The 22,770-nt window shown below is 30.6% G+C and overlaps 1 protein-coding gene and 1 long non-coding RNA gene across 5 annotated transcripts in view; one reads left to right on the top strand and one right to left on the bottom strand.

Moving 5' to 3' along the window:
• Positions 1 to 224: 224 nt before the first annotated feature.
• Treh-2 (trehalase-2) overlaps positions 225 to 22,770 on the bottom strand; it is an 83,226-nt gene continuing 60,680 nt past the window's right edge. For 2 of the 4 annotated variants that reach the window (XM_073089650.1, XM_073089649.1), the window contains exons 13-15: positions 22,309 to 22,417; positions 19,362 to 19,494; positions 225 to 5,049 (exon numbers count right to left, since the gene is read on the bottom strand). In XM_073089650.1, coding sequence (XP_072945751.1) covers positions 4,920 to 5,049; positions 19,362 to 19,494; positions 22,309 to 22,417 — 372 coding nt within the window. In that variant the 3' untranslated portion in view covers positions 225 to 4,919. Of the gene's footprint in view, positions 5,050 to 18,367; positions 18,667 to 19,356; positions 19,495 to 22,308; positions 22,418 to 22,770 lie in introns of those variants that run through there. The other 2 variants (XM_073089651.1, XM_073089652.1) reach the window with 2 other exon arrangements.
• Positions 9,242 to 13,279, top strand: LOC140754846 (uncharacterized). Its single transcript, XR_012103712.1, has 3 exons — positions 9,242 to 9,349; positions 10,037 to 10,116; positions 12,810 to 13,279. It is a non-coding gene; the product is annotated as an uncharacterized LOC140754846 (long non-coding RNA).

Raw genomic sequence — 22,770 nt, 5'->3', positions numbered from 1 at the left:
TAAGTATGGCGGTGGTGCCTTTTAAGTCTGCAAAATTTAAATATTCCGTTTTAAAGTTGAAGTCTATCGACCCATATTCTACCATTTTATATACAGATGCAAGTCATGCATAGCTGTGGGATAGTTATTGTTCTAGGTGTAGTGATTATAACTCAAATGGTGGTAAACTTTTGATATAGATAATATTAATTCAAGGTTGTGTATAAAAATTAAAACAAAGTAAATCCAAATTTTCATATTTTATTTCATTCATAGGTCACAAAATTAAAAATAATTCATATAAATAAAAAATATTGAGATATTGCATTTTAGATTCCATATTGTTTTTTTTGTCTATGATCACATTACAAAATGGCAGTAAAGAAACCACATTTTTTATCTCAATAAATGCAAGCAATAATACACAATCAAACTATTTACAAAAACATAAAACAAAATTGCCTACTTAAAACTAGTATTAACGACTAATTTCTAATAATACTCTTTGTTAATACCTAAATAATATTTATAACAAGAGTCACATTGACTGTTAACTTTGTTCTAGATTTAAAAGTTTAAAATGTCATGCGTTCATCTATTTATTATCTGTGTAGAGCTGGGCGGCGAATAAAAAATATTTTCTTATATTGTTTTCTAATATTTTATATTATTTATTTAGCCCATAGATTAGCAAAGATACTTCGCCGCCGTGAAATTGAATAAAGCCACAAACGGCTTATTAGTAAGTTCTTTTTTGAATTCTTGACAAATAAAAACATTTTTAGAGAAAATTTTCGAATAAATAACGAGTACTGCGTAATTTACATAATAAATAAATAATTATTTCAAATATTTTAGTACGGAGACGTGGCAAAATTTTTTTACGCAACTATTTCAATTCTCAAAACTGGGTACATTTTCTTGTTAGGAGTGAGTAAACTTTACTAATCTATGATTTAGCCGTAGAGAATAATTAGATTATTTAAATCTTAATTGTGCGTAAAATATATTTTTGATACACTACACACATACATGCAAATATTGCATCATGGTTTTAAATCAAATCCCGGACCAAAAAAGACAAATCTCACCAATTAAGTAATTCAAATTGCAAACCAAAATCTGCCATACAATTTGTACAAATGAATACAGATGCCAATGGCGTTCAAAAGCAGAATCTTAGTAGAGATGTTATGTTGTTATATTCAATGTTTAGAAGAGTATTTAGAATGCCATTTTTAATCTTTATGTTAGAGATATAATATCCTCAAATCACTTAAAAAGTTCCTTAACTTTGACGAACTCTGAAATAGCATTCCAAATCACACAAAATGAGAGATGTTCTTCAAAGCAATCCTCTACACGGTGTCATCTTTCTTTTTTGGTCTGAGTATTAGTGTAAGACATTTTGCCCAGCATTGGGCACCTAATCTTGATCTACCTAAAATACTACATTTTCTGTGCTTTTCCATACATTATATACGAGTAGGTACTTAGAAATATTATGGTTTTGTTGAAAGACATGGTTAAAAGTTATATAATAATGATTTACTATTTAAAGGAACTGTGTTGTTATAATATAATATACTTAGATAAAGTACACAATTACGGCTTTGGTTTTATTTAAACTAATGTATGTCCTTTTAGAAGGACAGAATTTATCACCTATATTTCAACTTAGTTATTTGATCTACAAATGATGCTTATTAATAAGAGACAAATAATGTATATAATAAGGTAAACATGTTTAACTTTTCTCTTCAAATATTAATTGCTGGCCTTTTAATTATTAATATTAGTCAAATCTTTTTGTAAAAAGAATAAATCAACTTACAAAAGGAATATTGTGCTAATATGAGATTGTGCTTCTAAAAGCCATCCATTTACTAGCGCTGATTTGAAAACAGATTTTTTAAAAGATTTCTATATTTGTATTCACGTTAAAAATTTTGAGTAGTAAAAAGTTTATATTTATACAGGATAGCAAATTTTCTACGTAGAATGCATTACCATTTTATAATTTTAAAGTATAATTACCATTTTAAAGTATAATTATGTAAATTTCAGAATAGATGTCGCAGTAATATCAGAAATAGGTGTAGCAGTGGGACCACCGCGGTCAAACCAAAAATATGTTGTCTATTGCTAACATTACAATATAGCTACTTAAATTAAAACACAACGCCTATTTCAAGCTAATAGCAAACAACAAAATCCTAAAAATGTGGTTTCTAACAGCCATTTTGAAAAATAGGTTTAAGCTATGTACTGTAGAAAGGACAAATGTTTCAATTGGCGTCCTAATCGCTGCTTTATGAATAACCGCACAATTAAAAAAATAATAATTTTACAGGAGAGCCATTTTAAAAATTAAACAATGTTTTTGTTTCTATATATTTTTATATAAATGAAGTTAACATATATAATCACAGACACATTAAAATAGAAATAACTTTGAATTAAGCTTTACCTTTAACAGAATAATAATTTTGTTTTGTGCGGTTATTCTTGCAAAGTAGTAAAAATAGGATTTGCAGGATGGTATTGATTAAATTAATATTACATATTGTTTTAGTTAGTATTATTGTTAATGTCTAAGTAAAATCAAGACTTTTATGGTATACAAAAATATAAGGACCAGCCCTTTATAATGGTTTCATTATTGTCCCACTGCTGGGCTGAGCTCACTTATTAAAACGAGCATTTCAGGCCAAGTAAAGATTGGTAGATTTCATACATAATTGAAGATACTTTATTTAAGGGTACTTTTACAATTTTTTGAGAGTAAACACAGATGACGCTACAAAACATGTAGAGATCTGTTTATTAAGTAATTTTTAAGAATAACATATAACGCTTCATCAGCAAACTCTACCAAATAAAAGATCTGCTTTAAATTTATAAGAACTCACATTTTGCAGGCATTATGAACTATTAACTCTTATTCTACGGAAACCCTTTGCCCAAGTGGGACAGTAATGCATCGAAACCTTCTTTTTGATATTATTTAGACATTAAGCGAACTAACATCACGTGATCTATTCCTAAGCTATACAAACCAAGATTATCTTAATCTACCTATACTTATAGAGCTTATTCCATTCACAGCACTTGTAAACTGTTATTATACAAACTCCTTTAAGTCCAACAATAAGGCTGTTTACACATGATGCTACTCAATAAAGTAGTTACAACTTTAGGCAGGAAATATATTAAATATTAATATTATTTAATATTAAGAATCAAGGTGTAGAAAGAGACAATTGACTGATTTCGGCTTTGTAGAGTCAGCCTCTGTAACGTATACATTATGTGACATTTTCGCAATTTTCTCGGTTATTGTAAACCTTTTTAGAGTTAATTCTCGTCCAATTCAATATATTTAATACGTAGTTCTAGATATAATTATATTCAAGTAATATAATATTTGAAAACAAAATAAGTGTTGTAGCAACTCTTATTAGATATCAAACCTCGTGCGACGGAAACACCCGAAGATAGTCGATTATAACCGATCTTATTCTAAAACGTTTATGTTATTTATTTATCACAGTACTGCTATTATATATCAATAGTAACTGATTAATATAATCAAATTTTGATACAAATACGTGATTTTCAATATTGCAATACAATCCATATGGATTGATTAATATCCCCACTACTAGTTGAGAATATCTTTCCCAAGTGGGACTCAAAATACATTTCACAGGTATATTTTTACCCAGTTTATAACCATTTTTATTTTTAATACCATCATGTGTAAGGCCTAAGAGTATTATTCATTGTCAGATTTCATTTACTTTTCCTAATACATAATAATTATAATAAAAATAGTTATTTGTACGAATTCATTTTGGTTGGATGATAATTTTGTGCATAACACCCCTCTTTTAATTATGAATTTAATTATAGTCTGATAAACTTTTTCTGCGTGTGGCGGTTTTCTAAAACAGTCATTTGTCATATTCATAACCTGTAGCGACTTCCCGCTACTCATCAAGAGACGGCACCACGAGTATTCTGAATCACGCTATTGAAGTTTTCTCAACATCTCGTATATATACAAGCTCCGAACTGAGACTGTTGGAGCACGGCCGCTCCCCGGGCATGATCACTTAACCCGGCGGAGATATCCCTTTGTCAAGGACCAATCTTTAATTTCACCAGGAAAAAAAGTTTAATTTTTTATTTTAATTTAATAAAAATAAGATCTTAAAAAGTAGATTATGTTGTTTGTCAATAATATGAATTATTTTACACATGATTATTAGATATTCGTAATAATATATTAAATATTGATAAATATACTCCTTAAAATTTTCCAATTTTTAGGTAGCTTCAACAACCTAGCAATATTATTTAAGTGGCACTCGCCACACGCACACACAAGACATCGGACTATAATTACAATAATTAAATACTTTTTTCAATTTTACTTTAGTTGAGGTAGGTTAGTTTTGCTAAAATAAATCATCCAATAGGTATAACACTAACACCCTACCATTTGTTTTAATTCGCGACCACCGCGAATGATTCGTGTTCGAATCGAGTTTTGGAATACACTGTGATTTTGTTATTTGAGCAATTTACGTAAAAAGTAAGCATGGAAAGTTTAGACGCCAAAAAAATAAACATAAAATAGTTTAAAAACTACAACAGATTAAAAAAAATCTTTTTGATTAATTTTGAATGATTTAGGTCAAATTGACTGACTTGATGTCATTTCACTGAAATTTCCCTAGAATCTGTAGTTTTTTTTAGAAACTGCGTAGAAAAGTATTGGCAATAACTACATTTTTAATACACACACATACCTTTTACTATAAAATCTCACAAGTTCATATTGCGAAACGATTTAGCTAGAATTAGACTATTAATACTCATTTCTTTCTCGATCGTAACTCGTTCATACACAATAGTAGGGGAGGTAGTTTAGTTCACCGTTGTCGCGGGTTCGATGCTCCGTTGAGGCTCCTTAGCTCGGTGAAGGGTCTTCGGGGCAACAACTTCACATCTTCACCGGTAGCAAGTGGTATATAACCCTGGCGTTTCTTGTATACGACGATTCTGTAATTAGAAAAAGATAATTTGAATACTTTTTTATAAAATTAAAGTCGCAAAAGAGCATGCAGGCCTATAGTATGACGTTTGTCTTTTCTATAATATAGGGGTAGCAGACGAGCATTCAGTCTACCTTTTGTTCAGTGGCTACTGCTGCCCGTGAGCTTCTGAAATCAACCCCAGATAGGATCAACCCCTAGCTGAGGTCGGCCACATACGCGCCGCTACCTCTGAGGACTAAGCTGGAATGCCTCTGAAAAGTATATCTCCCTTAACACACCCTTCAAACCAGAACCCGGTTGTGCCGCCGAATTACAGAAGCTTCTACCACCTTCAAACCTTCAAACGATCGAGCGTTAGACATACTTCGTGTAGGTTTACAAGCTCATAGCATTACTTTATCATGCCAAATTTGTAAAGGTTTGGTTTTTTGGGAAACGCTTACAAAATCCAAAACCTTAAACTAAAAAATTAATTAAAATTATTAATCTTTAGTATCTAGATATTTAGGATAACACGAGGCTCAAAATAAGTATGATTCTTAAGTCATACTGTTTTGTTATACTTAATAACAAAACAATAACATAGAATCTTAATAATTACTTAAAATTAAAATAATCAACTTATTGAATAAAAAAACTTATTTTATAAATTAAACACTTCAAATTTCTTATTGGGATAGATATTAATTTTTATTACGCATATACTTGTACATCAACAACCGTTTATTGTCACTGCTGGACACGGGTCTCCCCTCGGCATGAGAAGGTTTTTACCATAACCTACCACGCTAAGTGTGGATTGGTAGACTTCAAGCGTTTGAGAAATTTGTCTCTCTCTGTGAAACAACTCTCAGGCCTGTAAATTTCCTCATGTTTTTCCTTTACCGTTAAAGCGAATAATAATTCATTTCTAATCATTCAACTTAGTGAAATCAGAGGTGGATGCTTTGAATTCGAACCTCGAACCCCATATAGAGTGTTATTGCCAACAACTAGGCCATCGTTAGTTCTTAATAAATCATATAGTTACTTCATACGACGTAAACAAGCGACATACAGTAAAACCCGTTTAAGACGATTTCATAAGGGACCCAACCAAAAACGCGTCTTAAGCGAGAAAACGTATTAAACGGGATAAGACAAAACTATAAGATCTTCAATGGATTGTATTTCGTAGGGTGCCACGTTGCCATCAATAGAAGAATATTCAGGAAAACCCTGCAATATCACGTGTTGTTCTTCTACTTCCACCATGACGTCAACCCCGTTATTCCGGAAACCTGCTTTCTTGAAACAATTTTGAATGGTTTCAAGCATAATTGCTTCCCATGCCGCGGCATAGCTTAAAATCGCATCATGCACGGTCAAGGGTCGTTTGCTATCAGGGCGTTCCACTTCTTGAAGTTAACGATAAGTCTTGTCCTGTAACCTTGTTTAAGGACCTTTATGATTCCCTGATCCATCGGTTGTAATTTACTTGCGCGCATTTAAAATGTCGGGCGGGTTGGCTTGCGTTCGGCATTCGAGTGTTCCTTCAGCCAGTTATGAATTAGGCGTATTAAACGGGATGTCGAAGCGTATTAAGCGTTAAGAAATGTATGAAAACATGTCTCAAAATGCAGGGACTAGCGGAAAATGGCGTATTATGTGAGAAATCGTATTAAGCGTGATCGTCTTAAGCGGGTTCTACTGTATATAGAACATATACAATCGACGTGTTTGTTTGTTCAAACACACATGCAAACCAAATGTCACTTGTTATACTCAAGTACGAGTAACACACGATTCTCTATACAACGTTGAAATTGACGCAGATGGCCCATTCAAGGTGATAACTATGGAAAATAAATATAACTATGTGTTTAAAACTGGGTGTTAATAAATAAATCGTAATATATTTTTTGTGTTAATAATTCTAAGAAATAACATCCTGTATGTAGAGATTTTTTCACATATGAAGAAGAATGTCTTTATTGTGTTTCTATTATTATTTTCTAAGAATTATAGAATTATTACTGTTGCTAATTATTTTAAGTGAAGTATAATCTAATTGTATTTTTTATGACGTGCTAATATTTTTTCTCAAAATCCAAATTTAATTTTAACTTATTCATGCCGAAGTTATTAAAATATTTCACCAATAAATCTGGATCACACCTGTTTGGACAAATATAAGGCTAAAAAAAGGCTACCCCATTTTAAAAGGGACTCAAAAGTTCAGATTAACAAAGTATATAATAACAGTTTTAACTGTAAGTAATAACGATATCGACGATACTCAATGATCATTTTAAAATAACAAAAAACGTAATCCTTCTCATTATAAACATTAAACAGTATGAATGCTATCGAATGATAGGGTTTTCTGAGAATGTGAAAATACGAACAAAACGGCTTTATTACTAAGCTTGTTATAATAACGAAAATCTTATTTGTTTAAAAGATGGTCGAATGTCTTACAGTTCTGCATTGTCACCCTTATCAATATATATCATAATGTATAATTATTAATAACAGTTATAATAAACAGAAACATAATAACAATTAAAACTACAATTCAATGCCCATTAAAAAGTTAATCGGGTGTCGACCTTCACAATCACTTCATTTTATGTCATCTTTTATGTATAAAAGGTTACATTATATTGCAGCAAAGACTAAAATTAAACCTTTCCGTTGTTCCGCTGTTGCAAATTACAGGATGTTTAATTTTGTTACTTTTTTAATAATTATTAATAATAGTAATTTAAAAATTTACGTAGATATGTACATGATGTTATTAATTTCTTTTTTTAAGAATGGCCACTATAGCAAACAATACGAATAGTTAAAAGAAAAATCGAATTTTCGGATTTTCATTCTCCTATTAAAACAGTCCTCATAGGTTATATAATAATTACTTTCTTAATATAATTATTTTGAGAGACAATTATATACCACCGCCACACACGAAAATATTAATCATTGACTTACAATACTACGTAAAGTTTTCTTTTATTTATATAACCAACTTATTTTCAAGTTCCACTGCTAGAAAAAAGTCCCTAAAACTGGTAAATACCAGAACTCATCAACGCAGCCCTAATGCGTTTGATGAACTAGTTAAGCGAAGACGAATATTTTCAATGCAGTAAGGCTTCCGACAGGATTTAACGATACCTATACTATATCCTAAGTGTAAAGTGATCGACGAGCACCTATCAAATCTAGCTATTAAAGGTCATTCACTAGACCATATCAAACGTTCCAAAGTTAATTCCAAAGCAGTTAAGTGCGACAAAAATACTTTACAATATGATTACCTACTTTTGACAAATGTTACAGTTACATCAATGCTACATATAAAGTAATGACACAGGAAAGTTCCAAGAAAACCAATTGCCTACTAATTTAAGGAAAAAGTATTATACCTATTGTGTGCGTTACGTGCGTAACTACAGTTTCCCAAAATGCGTACCTGCCTCTCGTACGACTTCGTGGGAATACCGTTTTCCTGTTAAAATATTAGTATTCAATACGATTTTGAGTTATTGCGTATTGCTGGTGACTTATATTTGTGTCACTCATACAAATTTTATAAAAATTGTTACTTTGTATCAATATACAAATAAAATATCAAGAAATTTTACAATATTTTAAACTTGGCATACGTAAGTCAAAATGCATTATATTCAGCCCATACATTGTAGACATCCACGGACTACCAGGAAATACGAAGGAAGTACAGAAAGATAACTCCACAAATATCCAAATAAATCTATATCATCAATTGTATCATCACAAAATCTGTTTCTAATTTATCGAAAAAGTCATATCTTCTATTATATCAAAGTATATGGTATATAAAGCAATTCAAAACTAATTAACTTAATAATGTTAAATACTTTGTAATTTCCATAAAACACTTCATTAAATTTAACTAACGTATTCACTTTTAATTTTATGTAAATCATTTATTTTATAACTTAAGTTTCGTAATGTATTACAAGTTAACAAAACATAATTGTATTACGAATCGCTCCATAAACAGACGATAAAAAGGATGTTAAATCATGTAATCTACATATACTGAATAGAACAACAGAAGCAAGTAATGAAAAATCTCTAACATGATAAACATGAAAAAGATAAAAATCACGGAAACGTATCATCCTGTATAACAGGTGCAATAATAGAACATTATGCGCAGGCGCAGTCGCATCTAGGGCTCTGCGCGAGTCAATAGCTTTAGTTCGCTCTCCTACCGACTACGGCTCGCAAGTGTACCAAGTTACTGAGTTTTAGTGCAATTTCTCGCGTAAAAGGTATTTTTTCTTTTTTTTTTTGCAATCATTAGACACATTGTATAAATAAAGGGTGATATTTATCAATTGTTTTATCGTAAATGTATCGAATTTCAAGTGAAATGATAGAAAATAGAATTTTATATGTAAGTAACTGTCAGTTTGATTGATTTACCCATTGTTCTTTTATAATTTCTATGTGAAATCTAGATATTTCTAAAGAATATATAATGATAACTATTAATTACATATTTTACAACCAGAAGTCAAGTAGGTATTACTGTGATTACACGTGTGTGAATATATTTAAACATATTTTATTTTAAGTTGGCAAATATTTCAACAAACATAAAAATCTTGGAATATTTAAATGTAAGAGTTTATTTTATAATTATGTATTTTTTACATTGTTTGCAATTAGTTTTAATTTAGTGGAAGGTATCATTTTCATTTCTTTTTTAATTTAATACGTTAAAATATTTAAATACGTTTGCTTAGTATTCGAACGATACATTAATTAAAGAATTTCTGAATGAAATGGCAATTGATTAAATCACAATCAAAAAACGTGCCTTCAAGCATAATTTCTGCAATTCTTATAATCAAATTGTGACCCATAATTAGCTCTATATTCATTTAAATTTATTACACATGTCTTTAATACACACACAGTTAATATCTAAATGAAAAAAAAACTTTTATTTACAGGAACTCAAACTGGTCTTTACGGAGGAAAACCCATATTTTAATCTTTGAAATATCTTCGCTTGGGAACGAAATAATAACTGGTATAGTATTATTTTATTAATATATAATTTTCGTTAATTATTACCAGAACTCCAATACTTAAATAACTTTATAGTTTCGTAAAATTATTACTTATATAGCGCAACAAAAGCAAGAATATGACATTTAGAATTTATTATTATTTTTAAATAAATTATTTTATCGTTTGCGTTTTATTTAACAAATTACATGTCTCTTCTATTTACAATTTATTTTAAAATTTATTGACGTTATGTAATGTTTTTTTTAATAAGTGCATTAATTCTTGGGGTTTTATTTTGAACTAGTTTTAAATAAAGATTTATTTTTTCTTGTCTTTTATTTATATCATACATTTAGGGTTAAAATATAGGGTTTGTCTTTAACTTAAATATAATAAAAATGTAGATAAAAACTTTCATATTTAAAAACGTGGGGCGAAATTCTCAAGTCAAGTTATATTCGAACATACGTTAGGTATTTTTTTTTATAAATAAAGATCACATTATCATGTGATAAAAGGAAAAGTTTGTGGCAATAATATTTGCACTTATTTGCCTCTCGCGTCAGATAAGCGTAATATTTGCTCAAATATTTGTGTCGTGTTTATCAGAACATGACGAATTTGGATGCCTTATTTAAAATAGAATTCATACTATTATATATACGTAATTGACACTACATTTTTATTTAAAACTAAAATAATTGCATTTTAGGCTTATTTGAAAACACCTTAAGATTAGTTTGCGTTGTGCGTCAGTACCCAAAATGACTAATGACATGAAGGAACATGACCGAATGACTGTAACATAAGAACATAATGGCGAAATAATAAGGTTATAATTCGCCATTTCTCTACGATAAACCCTAAATGTTATAAGTACCTGCTGCAATTAACTAAAAAACAATTTTGAGTCATCATAGGCAGGGTTAACAAAAAAAATAAAAAACAAAAAATACTGTCTATTGATGATAAAACTATACAAAAACAGACAAACCGCGAAATTAGTAGTCGAAAACTTTAGAAATCAGAAAGTATTTTCAACTTGAAGTAATTCCTACGTGACAAACTCAACAATGCAAAGCCTATACTAATAGAGATAAAAAAGTAAAAACACAAGGTTACCAGTGAAGTACGCAATTATAGGTCTTAACCCAAAACCATAAAGACCAAAATATTATAACTAGTTTGGCAATGTATATACAAATAAAGCAAATGCTAAGTGACAGCGGAAAATACGCTTATGAAAAAATATTTAAATTTTACATCAGATATGTAAATATTTAAAAATACTTGCTCATACGGTCATGACGCCTAGACACAATGATAGCCAAGTGGTGAAATGTAAGCACAACCGCTCAATTATGGAGACCTAGGTTCGAGTCTGGCACATATGATTTATCAAAGTAACATATTAAAAATATCATCACGTGTTTTAAGAGTAAAGCTGAAGTTCTCTAACTAAAAACGTACAGAATTGAAGGTTTCCATGGTATCACGTGGAAAATATTGTGAATATTTTCCTTGGCTATTAAAAGAAGTGTTATTTTTTATGATACATATTTAATTAGGTACATTATTTACACGACTACACCTTTTCAATAACACTTCGAAAATTCAAAGATTCGTTCCTAGGATTACACTTTGCACTTTAGTGTGACGAGCCGCCTTTGAAACCACTTGGCTAAAATTGTTTTTTAGGGCTCCATACCCAAAGGGTAAAAACTGAACTTTATTACTAAGCCTCCGTTTATCCGTCTGCCACAGGGCACTATCTCTTGGACCGTATTTTTTACATTTACATAAAACATATTTTTATATATAGATTAAAAAAACGTGTGTTATCACAAACAATACGGGATGAGCACTATCAAACGACCTTGGCGCTAACGACACAAGATAATTCCATGTAATTACATCAACAATGGCTACAATTGCTCTGTCCTGATTTGTAAGCCTGGCCTTATTGAACACATAAACCTAACTATTCATTACCTATTAAATACATTTTGCAACAAAAAAGTAGCTAAAGGAAAACTTACCTGAGAAATCTTTGTTATTTATTTATTAAAAAGTCGCACCAACAAGGTGAACACTGATGCATACAAATTATTTTGATAAAACATTGAGATATTTTTTAAGTGCCACCTCAATTACAGGTGCGAACAGCTTGAGCAAATCTTGAAAAATTTTGTGCAGTGCAAGTCGATCTCGCATACGGAGGAACATTTTCATTTTTATTATTTTTCATATTTTGTATTTGTTATTATTACAGCCATTGAAGTTAATGTATTGTGAACATTTGAACTGTCTACCTATTACGGTTCAGTAGATAAAACGAAAAATAACGGAAAATAGTGGTTTCTTGAATGGCGACCACCATTTACCTTCAACCTTTTTTATTTTTAGTATTTGTTTTTATAGCGTTTTACAAACACTTCAAACAATTTAAGTGTCTACCTATTACGGACATAGCTCTGTGAGAAACGGACAGACGGCCAGACAGCGGAGGCTTAGTAATAGGGTTCCGCACCCAAGGGGTAAAAACCTTTTAAAAAAGTGTGAAGTCTACCAATCTACACAAGGGCAGCGCGGTGGACTACGGCCTAACCCTTCTTACTTTAAGAAGATACCCATGTCCAGCAGTTGGATAATAGTCGTTTGACGACAACGACAATTTATTACACTAGAAGTACCTTTTTTTTTCTTCTCGAGGGGGAAACCTTCAAAAGGTACCCGACGACGTGGGAGCGACGCCGGGTTATGTGGGATTTTTACCGCACTAAAACCCCCCCGGTGGCCGTCCTCAACGCTTGTTGGAGAACTCCGGGATCTCCAACGGAACACAACCGGAGCCCTCCAAGCGCGATGCCCAACGGGCTCTACCCTGGGGGAGCAGTTTTCGCTCCTCCCAAACCACGTAGTGTTTACGACGGTATGCGACCACACATAACATATCCCTTGCTTTAAGGGGGAAGCGTGCAGGAGGAAGGGAAAGTTCAAACACCCGCCATAATTCTAAGCAAGCTATATTCCTACCTAAGATTGGTAACAGATGCGTTTCTATCCCCGAGGGCTAAGTTCGAAAGCCTTTATAAGTATTTCTCCACACCCTTCAAACTCGAATACAGCAGCCCTTAACACTGCTGTTATAGCAGAAATAGGTATGGCGGTGATGCCGCCGGAGTCGACCCACAGAGGGTTCTACCACCTTCAAATATACCTACATATTAAGTATATTTTACTATATGAATGTTTAAATATCGGGTCTGGATATGGGTATATAAAGAAAGGTTTCATTAATCATATTTAAATGATTTTCTGGGAATCGACCCCGGAACTCTACGAGTCAGACCGCTAATGATGTCTATTGTGTCGGCATAAAGTCATTACAGACAATTAATTATACCCATCTACTATTAAATTATCTTTACAATAAAATTTTTTGTGTTAATAAAATGTCTGCGTGTAACTTTAAAATGGCTACAATACAACATTAATATATTATTTGAAGTACCTATACCAAAACTAAAACTACTCATTTATGTAGGTATTTACGTAAAATATTTCCTTTTTAGAAACAGCTAAACAGACTTTGTTGAAAGACAGAAGTATTTACAGATTAAAGATAATATACTTTAAAAAAATGCGGAACTAAAATGGGTGTATAAAAATGGAAAAGGGTGAAGAGCATAGCATAGGCGAAAAAAATCTGAAACAGATTTTCTTTCTGTCGACAAATTTGGGAAACTATTTATTCAACTATTTTTTCGCCAAATTTAACTCCGCTACTGTTTTCTGACCTCCTACTCCTCTAAGAAAGCTATAACTAACACTCAGGGATACCAACACACTTATTAAAAAACCTCAAAAGTTACCACAAGTAAACACGAGTAGGGGAGATGGATACGTAATCTACTATGTAAGTATTTGTAAGTATTCCGACGAACCCTTACAATTGTAATTGTATCATAAAGGCTTATTGATTTAACTCAAACTAGTATTGTATAACATTTATTTGTTACCTAAACTAAGCACCGTATGTAAATGGTGACTCTACAAAGTGGTCAGCAGTTGGATGGGTGACCATTAGTGGTGCATCAGAGGATATGTTAAGCTATTGGTCGTGGTTTTATATCTTTGTAATCGTTGAACCTTATTGGAGGCTATATCGGCAGTTTTTTACACGCTTTATATTAGCTTCACTTGTATGTTTGTCAGTGAGTAACTCCGTTTTTCATTAGAAAGAGATCAACATACATTCTTATCTTACCCTGCGTGTATGAAAGAATGAAATAGAATACCGAAAGCTTTTTAGTTGATTTTATCATAAAAGCGTGTTTTTTAGTTTGAATTATATTTATTATGATATAGAAGTAGCAAACGAGCTTACAGTCTACCTGATAACAAGTGGCAACTGCCGCTCACTGATATCTGTAATCAACCCAAGATAAAAATAAGTCTTACTTCATGTCGGCCTGAACGACAGATGCGTCGCTACGCTACCCCAGAGGACTGAGTTGGAATGACTGAGATAAGAATCCCCTTACAACGTCCTTCAAACCAGAACACAGCAGCATTTTATGTTGCTGTTGATAGGCAGAAATATTTTAGGCAAATAGGAATTCACGTGACTTTTTGGAAAAACACAACATTCCCTGACTATATCCTTTAAACCAGAACACAGCTTGACACTGATATTATACCTGATCTATTATTACAACGACCTGAGTGGCCACCAATACATCGGTCTTTCACATAACTTTGAAAAATCAGAGGTGCGTGCGTGGGGTTTGAACATTTGAAGCCCCTGATTGAGAGGCTGAGTTTCAACCACTTGCTATCACTGCTTTTGTATTGTTTTCAAATCAAACCAAATCGTCTTTATTGTGAAAAATAGGCAACAATAGGCCATAAATGGCCACAAATATACACAATTTAAATAAGTGTTCGAGAATGAAAATGAAGGAAATCGGTAGAGTTGCCCACTAAAATCGGTATATTCGGTGCCCAAAATCGACACAACAATAATACCTACAATATAAAATGTTGGCGACTTTTTTTCCTTGGCATACCTATATTTTTTTTCACTATCTATCGATTTAGTAAACTAATTTTAACCCAAAATAGTTCTAGCTACAGTAATGTCTTCATTTGTTAACAATTTCTTAAAATTCGCCACTTTACATAAAAAAATCGAGATAATTTAAATCCTCTACAATCGTGGAAAAATCAATGCATTTCGGTAGGAGAGGGCCAAAATCGGCAGAAATACCGAAAAATCGGTAAATTCGAGAACACTGTTTTGCAATCAGTTGAACAAATCATACTCGTAATATTACTAAGAATGCGACGCGTTGCATTTCCGTACATAAGGTCATCATACAATAGATCAGGAAGCGTTAAAAATAGACATCCGTTCATAAATCTAGTTCAGAGCGCCAAGGTGAGGCTAATCGAGGTACGGGGCAGGATTGCTAATGTGCTATATGAGACCTTCCTGCACTATGCACTACTGGTTTTGCAAGTAAGAAGTAAGAACTATTTTCTTAGGAATCTACCGAATGATTTGGTCTCGTTTTATCTTTAAACGAGCTTTTGCCCGCGGCTTCGCTCGCGTTACGAAATAATATTTTCATCCCCTATCTTATCCCCTTGGGGGTAGAATCGATCAAAATTCTTTCTTAGCGGATGCCTACGTCATAACATCTACCTGCATGCCAAATTTCAGCCCGATCCGTCCAGTGGTTTGGGCTGTGCGTTAGTAGATCACTATGTCAGTCACCTTTGAGTTATATATGTATATTTAGATTTTGAATACTTTGACATTTATTTTAAATTATTTTAAATTAAATTTTGTATATAATCTTTAGTTATAGTTCGTACATTTAATAATAATGTAATTATAATATTAATGTAAATTATGACGAAATAAAAGTTACTAAAACACAAATAAGATAAGAAGAACAAATCGTCAAGCTCATATCTTTATGGTGGACATTTCACGTGTAACGGTGGTAGATACCTATTTGGTACCACTCCGGAGGTACCACACCCTTTTCAGCCTATAAAGCTACCAAAACAGCAGAACAAAATCTATTATCTTTTGTTATCAAAACATTACGGTGGCGATGCAACAATACCACCAATAGTAAATTTAAACCACGATACAAATATCTATACAGTATTTTATCTTCATACAAATGCACGAAACGCAAGTTATACCTACGCGCATCGAGGTCGGTACTCACTTGGTACAGGAGCAGTCGTGAACGTGCCACAGTAACGAGCGGGTGATGTGACGGTTTTGTAAGCAGTATATTTTTTTGCTTCAATAATAATATGGCGAAGAAAAGTTGTAGACTATATAGTGCTGTTTTGGGTTGCTTCAATTCGACACATCCAGATATATTTTTTTTATTTTATGTTAATACTAGATACTTAATCTACTAGGTAGGTAAATTTCAACTAAAACAATAGATCCTTATACTGTGTTTAAACTGAATAATATATTTATTTTTCTGGATCCAAAAGTTTATACGCTTTATCTTTGTGTCCACTTATCGATCGAATTTATCTTAAAAACAATGTGTATTGTTTTAGTGGCAAAATAAATTTCTTTTATGTCATATTGTGTTTTATTTATTATGCGATTATTGTTGCCATTTCTTATCTTTGTAATACATAATAGAAGACTTCTTTCACCAATTTAATTTCATGTTTTCACGATTTTTTTTAAACATTCGAACTCCTCTAGGGTTGAATAGATGAAATTAAAACTCGCACAAAATAGTTAACCACTTCTTAGTAAATAACTTCGAAAGCAGTCAAAGTAGTGTACACTTAAATGATCTGTTATAAATATGTTATTATTTAAACCTGTTAACGCTTTAGAAAACCTTTGTTCTCTTAACGATTAACCGTCGTAGAGTCAACTTACCCTGATGATGCTCCGCTTTGGAGCGAAACACGTGTTGGTTGTGGTATGTATGGTGGTGTATATTTTTATTTTTTGCATTTGCACGCATCCTTTGTGGGACGGACGGTGGTCTATATTGCATGGTTTAAAATATATACCATTATACATATTAGTAACGGATTGTTGCGAAGTAGTTTTAATCCTAACTTAATAGCATGGATTTCCGCAAAGTAACGCCTGATACAAGTAACAATCTGTGTTCATTTATATTTGCATTCATTTTTATAACGACTCTTGAAAAAAAAAATAAGTAGTATTTATCTTAATATCCCATAGAATAATTAAGTTATAAAGCACAATAAAGTATATTTTATTACGCATAATTATAAAGTTCTTATATAGATACCACTCTTATACAATATAAAGGCACGAAGCGTTCACACTGGTTAACTAAATTAATATTCTATAGACAATTTTACTCTAAAAGCTTTTGCAATCACATATTTACAAATGATGAGCTTTTTGACAGAATTTACCTTTTTATTTCGTTTTACAAATTTATTTGAACAAATAAAATCTGTCAAAAACGGAAAGAGAAATAGAAAAATTAAATAATGCAGTTATAACGTTTAATTTCAAAATAAAGTGAATAAGTTATTGATCGTATACAACAGTAAAATATACATGCATTGGTAACTCATAATAAACCCTGATATTTTTAACAATTATATTTATTTTATTAATAGTAAAATTATTACCTGAATATGAAATAAAACATATATAAGTAATCTAAACTAACCTAACCTAAGCACTCAAGATTTAATAGGTAATGCATCTAAACTTAAGTGATCTACTAAAATATGTGATGAAATCTTATTATTAAAAACACGAATAAAATGATATATCATTCAATTCTAGTATGATAATAATATATTATTATTATACTAGAATTGCATTTGATTAATAATTATACATATTTCATAAAAACCTTTAGTAACTTCAATATCACAAACTGTCAACTATTATATTTATAAATTGACAGTTAACACATACCTTTACTAGACTTAAAATTATTATACATTAAAATAATTTACTAGAATTCAAATTATTATAACTACTTTCACGTATAATGTGACATATAAATACTACGACAACCTTGTACTTTGCTCAGATATGATCGCAAGCCTCCATTTTAGACCTGTTCATATTTAACAATAAAAAGAACCTGAAAATATTTGACAGATGTCATATACAAAAGCTGTCAAATAAATCATAATTAAATCATGAAACAGGCATATTTAATAATGCAGAAAGTGTAAATTTTTTCTTTTATTGAATCAAGTCCTTAAATATCCCCATTTTTCATTTTTTACTGTCAAATTAGTTATGCATGTTTTCTGTTAAAAATGCATAAATTGCGTTTATGACAGTAAGTAGTTCTCCTGGATCTTTCGACGAATAATACCTAAAGACTAAGATAGGACGTTAAGTGTACTATAAACTAAATTTTAAACCGCCTTTATATATGTATAATTAACACAATGTGACGCTACCTTACTTTAATTTAAACTAAACTAATAAATAATAAAATATGGAAAGGTCTTACTTTTAATGGGCCTCGTGTTATCAAACTCCATAAATTCAATAAAATATCTGAAACAATGAAAAATAATATTATTAAATATGAGTTGTAATACATTAATATAGTGTAAGGATAAATTATATCTATAATGTATGTTTCACGTTAGGGAAAGGGTTTCTCCCCACAGTTGGATTAAACCTTAAGTTTCTCCACCATTCTGTTCTCCATTAAAGTTCTGAAAGGTGTATGGGGTCTATCAATTCTTCCTTGATATCAATATTTCTTAGTGTAAGAGGTCTACGCCCAGCAGAAGGCCAATAATAACTGAGATTCAACCTTAGAAACTAAAAAAAATCCTGTTATAATACAGGATCCTGTTATAATACAGGATTTTTCCTGTAATAATACAGGATTTCCTATTATAATACAGGATTTTTTCAAAAAGTGTAAATAATCGAATATTCTGCTCTGCCAGGAATTGAACTCGCAGCATTTTAAACTCTCTAGTGTAGTTCTCTAGTTAAGTACTTTTACTTAACTGTCTACTATGTACAAATTCTAACTTGTCAAGAATCGAACCTGAAAACCTTGGCATGCTAATTAATGTTCTTCACTTTCTTTTTTAATGTTCTTCACTACACTTAACATTACTGAAACAACGTGCACGAAATGATTGCATTACAATAAATCTACCTAAATACTTAAAACTAGCTATTTATAACATAAAAACAAAAATAATAAATAAAACGTTGATAACTCACCTCACCCTAACGCTCCGGCCGCCAAGGACGCCAGCACGACTAGAAGCGACGTGGCCACGCCGCTCGCGCCGACCTGCGCGCCGTACACCGCGCCCGAGTCCGCTCCGGTGCCGAACGCGTCAGCTGCCGACAACGTCTCTGTCAAATGCGGACACCGTTAGCGCTGAGCGCGGCCGGTGGGCGCTTCTAGACGGGTTTTGATCTTTGTTTCGTAAGTTGAATTTTTTGTGGCATTTTTTATTTTGTTAATTTTAAGTTGGATTATTAAATTGTTATGTTATTTTTATGTGATATTTTTTAGTTTTGGTAATTTTAAGTTTTATTATTATTCTGTTATGTGTTCTTTTTATTTGACATTTTTTATTTTGTTAATTTAAATTGTATTATTTGAAATGTTATTACTATTGTTATTTTTTTTAGTTAAGCTTTGTGTGCCATTCTTTTTATTTTGTTAATTTTAAGTTGTATTATTAATTTGTAATGTGTTCTTTTTATGTGCTATTTTTGTTTTTTGTAAGTTAATTAAAACAAGTTAGTTTTATACAGAGTAGTGTATTTTATTTTTATTGCAAATAACTTTTTTGTATTGCTGATTATTTTAAGGAATAAATGATACTATTTTAGACTGAATATTGTAAATACTTTTTGTTACTATTAATTATAATATATTTGTAATTTTAATTACTTGGCATACTTCCTTAAATACTTTCTTTGAATTATGAAATGGATATCAGGTTATAAAAATCACTTATTGATAATTATTTATTTATTACGTTTAAAAAAAGAAAGTTGTTAATGTTGTCACATTTACACGAAAAGAAATATCACATTACATTAACTTTCATGCCACGATTAATAAAACAATTGAATAAAATAAATCTATGCTAAGACGCGTCATTTAAAATTTCATGATTTTACCTCGTATCATTACGTCTGCAATTACTATATGGCTCGTAATAAAGTATTACACCTATTTGCATTCATAACAAACCTGATTACACCAAGCTATTTGCATAGATAATATTGCAGGCTACACTCAATATTTACATTCTAGCCCGTATAACCACAGATAACTAAGATAGTGAGCTAAATTTCAAATTGTTACGCAATTTAAAGGAAAAATATGCCAAGGATACACAAGGATAATATGCAACATATTTTTTTTTTATAAATTTTATGGCGTTTCTTTTTTGTTTTTTTTTAATAATTTAAAAAAGGAATTATAGATTATATGTGTTAATACATCAGTAAATTATAAAAGATTAATGACGTTATTCTATTTTACGATAGGACAATAAAATATTAGACAAGAAAATGTAATAAAAATTAAATCATAATAAACGCCATCTATTATTACGTGCGTAAAACAATATAAGTAATATGAAGCGTTGTAACTTGTATTATTTACCAATTCAATTGCAACTTTTATTAATACTATCGTGCTGTTTGTGAGTACATTAACCAATTAAAGTATATCTAAAATTATTAACCAATTACTATTAACCAATTAATGTATACCTAAAATTAAAGTACTGTTACATTAAATATTATAATTTAATTAAGCTACCGAACCCATTAGTCTAGATCGCCCACCATGCATGCATACAAGAATCCAAGAAAATATGCGTATAAAAGATTAAGATCTGAAAAAAAAAAAAATTAGAATAACACAGTTCTACAACATTTATATATTAATACACATATAAATATATTTATATTGTCCATAAAAATAAAGGTTAAACTTTACATATAACAAAATACGTAAATATTTGTAAGTATATATGGTCCATAAATAGGAAATATCATATAAATATTGATTTTTATATAAATATTTAAAAACAAATATGTCTTCATATATTTCTGAATTTATTTTATATAAAACATATAAAAGATGTTATGGTTAGTAAGAAATGATAATATTTCATGCAAAAATAATATTATAACAACAATATACATATAAATAAATAACAATCAGCTAAAAACAATCAGAAACATTGGTTGAATAATTTACTATGCATAAAAAACAACTGAATGAAAAAACAGAATGAGACTGAATAACATACCATTCCCGACTTCCACGTTCAACGAATGAATGAATGGAAAATAAATTAAATTAATCAATGCCAATTGTTTGGATTTTTTATGCTATAAAAAATTAAAATTGATTTTTAGTTAATAGTGTGGTAATGAAAAATAAAAGATGTTTTATCTACACGATATAGAGGAATATTTTTTTATTCGGTGTTAGTAAATAAGTGTATGTTTTTATCATAATAATAAATGTTTAGGAGAAAGAAATACAGAAAGAGAAAGAGAGAGAGAGAGATAGTCAGATTAAATTAGATCATATTTATTGATTGGTAAGAAGTGTGTATGAATAAGATCATAAAAAAATGGATTCCAATGAACACATATTTATGTATGTATTAATATTTTTGGCAAAGAAAATATATTTGTCAAAGTTATTAAGAAAAAAGTATTAAACATACTTTACTTTAATTTTTTGTTATAACGGTTTTAAAATTTATTTGGAACTAAGAATTACTAAGGAATTACTGATCAATCACCTAAGTTAGTAGGTATCTCGTTAGTAATTAAACTAACCGCTTAAATGATATTAGGAGATGCTTAATAAACCTTTATCCCTTAGGGACTCGTAAACGGGTTGTTTTGTCGCAATTAACAACTGAAATTGAATGTATTATTTTTGACAGTTATAACTAAGGAATTAAATTAGTTCTCAATTAAAAAATCTACAAATTCCAAACTTATTTTTAATGTACAATTTGCAGTTTAAAAAAAAACTTGCAGTCTCGCTGATCAAGCAAGATTCTCAGAAAAATGCACATCACAAATTAATGTATAGTAGCCCGTTTAAAAGTACCTTTTCCCGGCAAAATCCTGAACTTATCATGCCGAATACTATTTGATAACAATATAAGGTAAACTCACCTCCATATCGGTGCAAGAGGGACATGATGACACCATTGGTCCAGCCAAAGCCAGTTTGTACCACGTATTCACCTCCGCCGCCGAAACCGCCGAATATTGTCGCGTCGTACTGTGAAATTTATGATATATTTAAGTAAATACAGTTTTTTATGTGAAATGTAAGACGTTAAGCGAAAACTTTGTACTAAAAATGATAAAATACACACTAAAGATGATAAAATACATACTATGTAAATTAAAGAAAAATAGACTACTTTGTTCACTAAGTCTTTTCTTTTAGCCATTTGTAGTTAATTTTCAGAATTTAATTTGAGATTATTTGAATGGTGCAATAATATAAATATAATATTTTCAAATAAGGTGGGGTCTTCGATTTCTGACAAGGAAAGTTGTTCTCTTTTATAGTAATAAAACAGATTTAGTTTTTTTTTTTATTAAATTAAAATCGGCCTCGTTCATTTC

This window comes from Epargyreus clarus, unplaced genomic scaffold (assembly GCF_041222505.1).
Source record: "Epargyreus clarus isolate Ecla_fem2 unplaced genomic scaffold, WU_Ecla_fem_2.2 ptg000031l, whole genome shotgun sequence".
Classification (NCBI taxonomy): Eukaryota; Metazoa; Arthropoda; class Insecta; order Lepidoptera; family Hesperiidae; genus Epargyreus; species Epargyreus clarus.
This window is presented reverse-complemented; position numbering and strand designations above follow the sequence as displayed.